This window comes from Cricetulus griseus, chromosome 7, assembly GCF_003668045.3.
Source record: "Cricetulus griseus strain 17A/GY chromosome 7, alternate assembly CriGri-PICRH-1.0, whole genome shotgun sequence".
NCBI lineage: Eukaryota > Metazoa > Chordata > Mammalia > Rodentia > Cricetidae > Cricetulus > Cricetulus griseus.
The window spans coordinates 114,302,853-114,312,439 of record NC_048600.1 but is presented as its reverse complement, the minus strand read 5'-3'; the positions used below and the strand labels follow the sequence as shown (position 1 = coordinate 114,312,439).

At 53.1% G+C, this 9,587-nt stretch overlaps 2 protein-coding genes across 2 annotated transcripts in view; both read right to left on the bottom strand.

Annotated features, from left to right (window-relative positions):
* Positions 1-3,255, bottom strand: part of Wnk4 (WNK lysine deficient protein kinase 4) — a gene marked incomplete in the record, with an annotated part of 16,005 nt that extends 12,750 nt beyond the window's left edge. Inside the window, 3 exon segments of the mRNA XM_035448219.1 lie at positions 1-54; positions 937-1,109; positions 2,514-3,255. Coding sequence (XP_035304110.1) covers positions 1-54; positions 937-1,109; positions 2,514-3,122 — 836 coding nt within the window.
* A 984-nt stretch (positions 3,256-4,239) lies between these two features.
* On the bottom strand, positions 4,240-9,247 carry Vps25 (vacuolar protein sorting 25 homolog). The gene is made up of 6 exons (XM_027428078.2): positions 9,090-9,247; positions 8,741-8,886; positions 7,914-7,967; positions 7,459-7,547; positions 6,613-6,688; positions 4,240-4,880 (listed from the first exon to the last, which is right to left on the bottom strand). Exons 1-6 carry the CDS (start codon positions 9,197-9,199, stop codon positions 4,768-4,770), a joined length of 588 nt encoding a protein of 195 aa, XP_027283879.1. The 5' UTR covers positions 9,200-9,247; the 3' UTR covers positions 4,240-4,767.
* Between the last annotated feature and the right edge of the window lie 340 nt (positions 9,248-9,587).

Here is a 9,587-nt window from a genome sequence, read left to right as displayed (position 1 = left end):
CGACTCCAGCGCTGAAGGACTCGGGGCTTCATTTCGCGGAACCTCCTCAGGTACCTGGGAGAGGGCGCATAACCATGGTCGCGGTGGGTATATCTATTCCTGAACTGAGAAACTCCCTCTCATCCCACCCTCGCCACCACCTCTGTGTCCCCCTGCCAGCATTCTTTTAAAGGAGGTCCGTCTGGGCCAAAAAGAAACCGAGTCAATGAGTACAGTAAATAGGTTACAAAATGATTCTAATGGTAAATTCGTAGATAGGACTGCCGCCAAAGGTGCTGTGGGAGCGCCGGAAGGAATGACTAACTGTCCCCAGCGTGGGGGACGACTTCACTGAGGAAATAACTTTTGTCTTGAATGAGGAGTATAAGTTCAAGGGTGAAGGCGAGAAGGGATGGAGATTTTCCAGACTGAAGTCAGACCACAGGACAGGGAGGGAGGAGTCACTGAGAATTGGGTTTGTCTGTAACTTAAGCTGGAGACCCGAGCGAGAGTATCTTACGGACTTTACCCCCAGGGCAGTGGGAGTCCTTAACAGCTTTAAGGAGAGAGTCAAAGGGCCAGATTTTCTTTAGGTTGCAGGAAGATGGGATAATTTGAGGCGTGGGCAGACTGGGAAAGGCCCTTTAGGAGGGCTGCTGTTGTGGGGGGAGGGGGAGCATCAGTGGTGTGGGAGCAAGGTAGAGGAAAAGATGAGCAGTGGAAACGCAGCGGGAAGACGTTAAAGACTTAAGAGACTCCGCTGTTGAGAGTGAGGGCACAACAAAGATAAAGGAACTTTTGGCTGGTGTGCTGGGTGGACATTGTCATTCATACAGGTCAGGGAGATAGCCTGGTTTTAGCTGTGGAAGTTTGAAGTGACTGGGAGAAGTTCCCGGGGGAGTGGGGGCCCTTGGAGTGACGTCCCATCCTTCCCCTCCCACCCAGGCCAGAGCTCACGTCTTGAGCGTGCCCGAGGTCATGAGTTCAGTGACCAGCACGATGCAAACCTGGCCCCTCAGCACCGACTTCCACGAGTCATAGAAGCGGACGATGTTGGGGTGCTGCAGCCCCTTGAGCATTTCAACCTCCTCGGAGAATCGCTGCCGTTCTGCTCGAGATAGTTTCCGAGTCTGTGGGATGGGACGACGAGGGTCACATCAGACCCAGACACCCCCCCCCAAGAAGAAGAGCACGGGACACCTGGGGTAGAGCTGGGGACGGGGGGAAAGACAGGAGCATATGGCCGGGGTATGGCTGATGAGATCGCTAGCCAGAAGGGCAGCAGACCCCCAATTTTTGGTTGGTCCCTTCTTATTGCTCCAAGAACACGCCCATCCTGGGCCTGGGGCAGCACCCCGGACCCCCGCTGGACACAAGCGTCTTTATGCAGCCAGGTCTGGGAGCCGTGCACTCAATAGCGCCTTTGTGGCCTCCAGAGCCGACCGTGGAAGTTGGGGGGGGGGGGGAGTTGTGCCCTGGGGCTGGCAGCCGGCAGGCAGCAGCCGGACCACGGGCTGGGAATTGGGGCCGGCAAGAGGTTGCCCTAAAAACTACGACCTGCAGGATCTAGACCGAGGTAGAGGAAGGTACCAAGAAACAAAAAAATCCAGGACCGGGCCCAGGAGACCGCCCCCCATGGCTGGGGCTGCCCCGCCCCTCCTTTCTCCCTCTCCCTCCCCCTCCCCTGAGTCTGGCTGATTCTCCTGGCCTGGCTTGGAGCCTGGGGCGCGGCACTAGTAGGCACTGGGGGAGAGTCCTGTGCCAGGGCCAAAGTGGAAGGACCCTTCCTCCTGGTTTTGCCCCCTAATCTGCATCTTAGTTTCCGGGACCACTCACGCTTAAGAGTGGGAGCAACGGTAGGAAGAAAATGCCAATCTGCATCGTTCTGAAGTCCAAAACTAGCAAGAAAAGCTCAGCTCCGTTGGCAATGGAAGGGGAGAACCCAGGTATGAGGGGGTGAGAGCCGGACTGAACTCCAGCTTGAACTAGAGCTTCCTGTCCCTGCTCTTTGAAGCTGTTGATAAGTCTGTAAGGCTAACTGCTTCAGAAGGGACCTGGGGAGCCTCCTTCTGCCACAACTAACCTAAATCTTTTTGGAGGTGGAGAAGGCCTTGGCCTCAGCTCTGGGCCTCGCACATCCCAGTCTCTAAGTTTGTAAAGTCGGAGGAGGAGGAAGCAAGAGGACCAGAGTCACAGCAGAAAGTCTCAGGACTTAAAGGGGAAAGAGAGGAAGGGGCAATGGTGCCCAGGGCAGGAGACTGGAGGGGCTGCCCCCTTACCCACTCAGTTTCCCAACCCTCAAATTTATATGAAGACTTGGAAGTGAAGCTATCCATGCACATTGGCTCATTGGGAGCTACCATATATCACCTGCCTCAGTTTCTCCTGAACCCACCCAAAGATCATGCCAGCGAGGAGAGCAAGGGTGCCTGGACATCTGACATGAAAAAACGATCCTTCCCTTGATGTTTTCCCTACCTACGACCTCCAAAGGGCCCCATCCCAAGGTACTACAAGGGGGCGCCCAGCCACACCTGCAGCTCACACCAGGCCACCTCTACCGTGGTGTCGGTGTCTAGCCCTCGATACACGGTCTTGAAGGAGCCTCTTCCAATCTCAATGTCAAACTTGAGGTATCGGCCGTCCGGAGACGTTGCCACAGCTTGGGTCTCTGTGTCCTCTTTCTCTTCCTGCTCCCGCCGCCTCTCCCGGGCTGCAGCATCAAGAAGCTTCGGAGGCTCCCGGGACCCGGGACCTACTGAAGGTCCCATAAGCTCAGGACTTGCCGAGTCTGCAGCCTTCACCGGGGCTGCCCCGGTCCATGTGCCCTCGGGGGTTTCTTTGGAGCAAGAGGGTGGGCTCCTCGTGGGCCCAGCGGAGTCCGGAGGATCCGGGGGTTCCGGAAGGAGTGAGGCTGGTTGAGACCAGGAGCTCAGCAGTCCCAAATCCACTGAGCTGCGGCGGCTCGGTCGCGAAGAGCGTGGCCGGGGCTCAGCCTTCCCAGAGAAGCGGCGCACTCGGCGAGGAGGTGGCCCCAAGCGGGTCGGCCCCGAGGAGGTGAGAGATGGCGGTGGCCGCAGAGCCAAGTCAGCCTCAGTTTGGGACATGGGGGCACCGGTCTCCGTAGTCCGAGGTTCTAGCATGGGTAAGGGCCGGGCGCCCCAGGGCGGAAAGCCAGGCGACTGGAGGCGGCGGCCTGACAGGAGGACCGGCTGGGTGCGCAGCGCTCCGGCTGAGCTGCTGGGGCCCCAGCCCCCGGCTGGCCGTTCTGGCGACCCGCCCCCAGCTCCGCCCCACGACCCGCCCCCAGCCGAGTCCGATCCTCACCCCCAGGGCCACCCCCTAGTTAGCCTGGCCGGTTGCTCCGAGTGGAGCTGGGGTGCTGCCCTCACCTCGGCCGTCTGCCGCTTAGCCCCCCGGCTGGGAGCTCTGCTATCCAGAGTCCCCGCCTTCAAGCCTTCTTCCCGGCAAGAGCTGCGTGAGTGGGAGGCAGCGGCGGGTATGCTCCCGCACAAGGAGAGTGCAAACATGCTTGGGATGGGGGAGTTGGAGGACACTGGATCCGGATGAAAAGTGACCGTGGCTCTCATGCCTCAGTGGGGAGGAGGATGGCTGGGGAGGGGCACCACCAGCCTGCACACCCCCGATAAGGCAGCACTACCCGGTTCTAATCAGAGGGAGTAGCCCCAGGCCTAACATCAGTGTTCGAAAGGTAAGGTTTTCCTGACTCAGCTAGACCCCTGGTCTGCACAAGGATGGGTGCGTGCATTCCAAGACAACCTCCCTCCCCCCCACCACCACCACCAAGAGCTGGTCACCCATCAGCTCCACCCCATCTTGGCCTGAGTTTGGTCCTGGCCAGAAGGGCTGTTTTCGATGTGGGCTCTCCTTCTTCCCCTTCTGTTTGCCAAAGTCTTCAATAAACCAAAGTCCACATCCGGTTTACCCCCCCCCCAAGCTCCCCTTGGCCACAACTACCCCACCCAGACCAGATGGGTGGAGGGAGGGGCTTCAGAATAGTTCAGGACTTCCATGGGGGAGCAATTAAGTGATTCCAATTTAGAGAGCAGTCTGTCCCGAAGCAGTGTTCCAACAGTACTCCTCCACACAACCTACCCAGCACATGGGAAACTACAGGCTCATTGGAGACCCCCAGGCCCACAGGCCCTTCTCTTGTACAAAGGCCAACAGACTCTTTCCTTGGCTGGGACTTAGTCAGGTGGAACACTGCCCCGCCTTCCCGCAGTAGTAACAGGCAGACAGTGGGAGTAGAGATTTTAATATCATAAATCAGAGTGGGCCCGCTTTTTACTGCCAGGCCCCTTCTGGGGCTTCCTATCTTCGTATTGCCTGGAAGGCTGCCTGCAGCCAGGGTTTCCCCCATCCCCTAGGAAGGATCCAGCACCAGCCTGAGAGGGGAGGCAGCAGCAGCTAAATGAGTGGGAGGTGGAGGAGAAGCTAGTGCAGGCGCATGTGGGTGTGTACTTACGTGTGAGAACACTTGTAAATCATCAGGTTTATAGACCCTGGTCCAGGGACAGGCTAGGATGGGAAAGGAGGTAGGGCAAGAAATGTATCCTTCCTCCCGGGCACCGTGGGCTCACGCTATCCCAGGGACAGGTAGACTGGATTAAGTGACAAACATCCCTAAATCCAAGCTTTCAGGACTTTGAGCCCTTTGAGTCTGATGGAGTGACTAGTCGATCTAGTCTGTGGGACACTTGGTCTGTCTCCTTTTGAGAGCCCTGGAAAGATGGGAGGTAAGAAGTAGAGGGAGACAGGTCTCTGCTAGAAGAACTTGACTCCTCGGCCATCACTGACAGTGATAATCTCAGCCTTGTGCTCCTGCTGTAGGGCCTGCAGAGCACGAAGTAGGGTTGCCTCATCCAGCCCATGGAACTCTAGATAGGAAGAGATGGTCAGTCAGGACACTCAGCTCTTTCAGCTGTTGAGCTAGAAGCTGAGAACTTCCAAAGCCAGAATATTCTATTTGTATGCCATCGGTACTGCGGGAGCTGTCACTCAAACTCCTGGGCACTCCTTGGGAGTCAAGAGTGGAAGGCAGCCTGGGTCAGCATTAAATGAAGAGCTTATTTCACCCTTCTCAAGTCTACCCCAGACCCTCTTTCCCATTGCCGTTATCAAATATCTAACGTAAAATGGGCACCTTTTGCCTTAAACACCACAAAGTAACCCTGATAATCTGACCTAAGCCAGAGCCCGTGCATTGGACAGTGACCCCATTCAAACATCTGTACAATGCAGGAGGATCTGCCTTAATACATGGAAGTACAGTCAGCACCCTCTAGCCAGGAGACCGCTAAAGTTCATAGCCAATATCTGCCCTTTCCTAGTTGAAAGTGAGCCAAGGGCCAGTGCAGTTTCCAGAGATATGGGAAGATACTGTAGAGGCTCAAGAGGCAGCAGACAAGCCCTGACAGGCTTGCTCACCTCACCCCGAGGGAGCCCAGCTTAAGTCAAGGAGTGAGCATTCTGGGGAAGCCTCCAGCTTTGTAGAGGCTGAGTGGTGGGCTGGGCCAGGCTGCAGTGCTGAACTCATGGGGTGATGGTGAGAAAAGCAAGCAGAGGCCTGCAGGGAAGGGGGAGATGGCCAAGCAGTGTCAAGTCTGCTGGAGATTCCTGGCAGAATCCCCCACCCCCCCTACCCTGGCAGAGACCAAAACTTTTGGTGATCCTGGGGATCAGAGTAGAGTCACAGGGAAAAAAAAAAAAAAAAAAGAGCTAAGAAGGTGTTTACCCTATGTAAAAATCAAAGGCCATACAAATCCTTGTCTGGCACAAACCCAACGTTTTTTTAAACGGGCAGGGGGTGGGACTGGGGGTGTTGGCCCAATCCCTTCAGCTGACACCCACAAATCTTGAGCCTTCTATAAGAAGAAAGGGCGAAAGAGAGCTTGAGTCAGCAAGGAATGAGATTCCCAAGTTTAATCCCCCACGCTGGTTCCTCAACTGGCTTCTACAGCAACTGCTCTTAACATACCCCCCTGAAAAAAATCTTTTCAAAGTACACAAACATCCATACCAACAAAGAGTTGTTTTGTTTGTGAATTCAAGTGGTATGGAATGTTTATATAAAGTTAAGAAGTTTTGAACTGTGCTGGAGAAATGGCTGAGTGGTTGTGAATACTTGCTGCCCTTGTGGAGGTAATGGGTTTGGTTCCCAGCACCTACATGACAGCTCACAACAGTTCTAGGGGAGCCATCCAATGTCCGCTTCTCACCCCCATGGGCACCAGGCATCCATGTGGCACATGTGTATAACATAAAAATAAATCTTTTTTCTTTGTTTTGGGTTTGTTTGTTGTTGTTGTTGTTTTTGTTTTTCAAGACAAAGACAGGATTTCTTTGTAGCTTTGGTGCTTGTCCTGGAACTCATTCTATAGACCAGGCTGGTCTAGAACTCAGAGAGATCTGCCTGCCTTTGCCTCCCAAGTGCTGGGATTAAAGGTATGTGCCATCACCACCCAGCTAAAAATAAATCTTTAAAGCAAAACAAAAACCCCTCAGAACTTTGCATTATGGAATTCAGAGACACAGAAATAGTCCGAAGATGTATTAAACCAGTAATGGAGGAAGAGGATTCTGATTGGAGAACTGGGAAAAGGGAATTACCTTCATCCTCCGTGTCTTCCCCACTAGTCAGTTCATATAGGGTGAACACAGAGTTGTTCTGGCCGCTCCTGGAAACCTGCGGGCACAAACACCGGAGGGCTGAGTAAGGACCAGACCAGTCTCCTGCGTGAAGGTAAACTTCACTTCTACCTTTTTCTCCAAGAATGGAACGTATTTCCAAACCAGGGCTGTCACCTCTGCAGTGTCCGAAACCCATGAACCCACAGGTGCTATATTGGTGTGTGTGTACACACATTTGGAACCACTAAGCCACAGCCGTTCACGTGTCTCAAAAGTGACCTCTCACCCTGGTTGTTTTCTGCTCAGGAATGGGTGGTGTGTGTTTGTTATATTTAGGTTGTTGATGCTTTCCCCTGCCCCTTCTCTCTTGGGAATGTTTGGGGCTGGTGGTAACCAGGAATTTGAGGGACAGAGTCCTCTGTCCTCACACCCACACTGGTTCAGAAGGTCTCATTCATGTGAACAACACCATGCAGGCTCAGTGGGAGAGGGAACTCAGGGTTTTTTTCCTCCCTTCCTTTCCCCATTTATCTCCCGTGGCCAGAGGCTCCAGCCAACAATAGCAATCATGGTTCCCAGTACTACATTCTCCAAACATGGCCTCACGTAGCCTCTGGCCTCCTACAGGCAAAGAAAGGGAGATTCTGTGCAGGAGAGACATTGAGTCACTGAAGGATGGTTGCCAGGAAGGCCCGTGCTTCTGTTTTTTGCCCACTCCCCACTCTGCCAAGTTTGGATCTAAAAAACACCAGCTATCGGCTGGGCACAGGCAACAATTCTTCTTTGCCATGGGTCATTGCTTAGTGCTTAGCAGGGTGGCCTCACCCATTGATAAATGAGTTTCCCCCATTCTTCTGGCCTCCGCCACATGATCAGGAAGCTAGACTTATTCTTATCCAACCACTCGAGGTTCCCTGTAAAACAGAATCTTAATGAAAGCATCCTGCTCTAAAAAAAAAAAAAAAGGGACAGAGAGGCAAGCACCATCATGGGACAGAGTGGAAGAGACTCTGCTTTCAGAATAAGACAGTCAATATTTGTTTTACTATTCTTATGTATAAAGCATCCTATTCTCCTTAGTCCATCTCTCTTAGGGTTTAGGTCGAAGAGGGATTTTAATTTTGTATACTAATGGGGAAAAGAATTGGGCCATTTCAGAATACTTGGGGTTTCAAGTTGAAGGAGGGGGGGGGCATAAAAAGGAAAAGAGACATCCAGCTCTGCCCTCAGGAAAACCCAAATAAGAAGAAAAAAATAGGTATCTGAGGAATTGAACCCACCTTTCTTCCTTAGCTCTTCTAATACAATCTGGATTGACTCCACAGGAAGTTTCCCTAGTTTAAGGTTAAGGGGATGGCCTATGTGTGAATTACATTAAATAAAAATTTTTCAGTGCAGGGTCCCATGATGAGTGTCATCTAGTCCCTTCCTTTCCCTGCCACACACATATGCAATTCTCAAAGAAGATGTATATTCTGAGTATTCTGGAAAGGAAGGTAAAAAGAAACTTCCAAGAACTAGCAGAGTGTGGTGGCACAGGCCTATAATACCTGCTCTTATGAGATGGACACAGGAGAATCACCAATACAAGGATGGGCTGGGTTACAGAAATTGGGTCTCAAAAAAAAAAAAAAAAAAAAGGCAAGAGTTTTAGAAAATAAAGGGTGTTACCATTGCCCTCATTCTCTGTCCTTTTCTCCACATATTTTACCTATGAGTCAGACAGCAAAAATAAATGACCCTCACTTCCTGGGAGAGGTGGTTTAAGTATAGAAAATTATTAAAGGTGGCTTAGGGGTTTGAGCCTCACAGAGAGGAGATTCAAATAGTTTTAAAGGGTCCAGGTTGTAAAGCTTGGGTCTTGACTTAAAGGCCCAGATTGTCAGACCCCGGCCACTTATTAATGCTAGGGTGAGGGGCGCTGGCACTGCCTGGGAGGGTGCGTGTAAAATGATTGTCTGCCATGTATCTTAAGCCTTTTCCCAAGTCCAGTCTGAGCAGAAACCTGCCTACTGTGGGTAAAGGGAGCGGGAAGACGCAGTCTGGACACGTAGAGAAGTGTGGGAGTGCGTGTGTGTGGGCTATGGAAGAGCCTGAGGGAGGATACGCTGTAGCTTGACGTTGTTGAAGAGCGGGCTCTCCTGGGCTTCCATCACCGTCATGCTGGACTGTTTGTGCAGGCGGCAGAAGGACAGAACCAGAGAGCACCAGGCGGCCAGCTGCTTCTGCCGCGTGTCCACGTTCGGCTGTAACCTGCCGGGTGAAGGGAGTGCGACGCAGAATTAGACAGCGTGAGAGGGCCAAAGCAGCCCCGTTACGGGCAAGTGAGGGGCTGGCTGGACGGAAGGCGGCCGGCGGCTGTCTCCCCCGGAACCCCAGGGGAATCATCAAGGCTGAACCCCGGGCCCCGGGGAGGGGAGGGAGGTACACAGGGTTTCTCGGGGTCTGAGCCTCACGTAAAGAAGGGCGGAAAGCGGTACTGCCACGGCCACTCGAAACTCATCGCCATCGTAGTAGCCCAGAAAACCCGGAACCGACAAGGGGCTTCCGGTCTCCGCCTCAGCATGTCCGGGCAGACAGCACAGCAGAAAGGTTCCGGACTCCTCTCCCGAGGCCCGCCGCGGGTTGGGAGCGGTCATTATCACCAACCAATCTGACACTGCTCCAAGAAATTTCATCATGCAGAGCAGAAGGGTCCCTGGAAATCTTTTGGTTTAAGTCCAGAAAAAAGAAGTGACTTGTGCAAACTGCGCAGTTAACAGAACGCCAAATAGAACCCAGATCTCGAGGCTTGTCAGTTACCATCCCATTTAAGTTGGCAGTTCCGCACTCCCTTGCATCCCACTCAGGCTGCCTTCACCCCTTCCTTTCCTGTAGAACCTTGGGGACATATTGTGTGGGTTGCAACGCTATAAGCGACTTTGGTCTCTTCAAGGATTCAAAACCAACGTTTA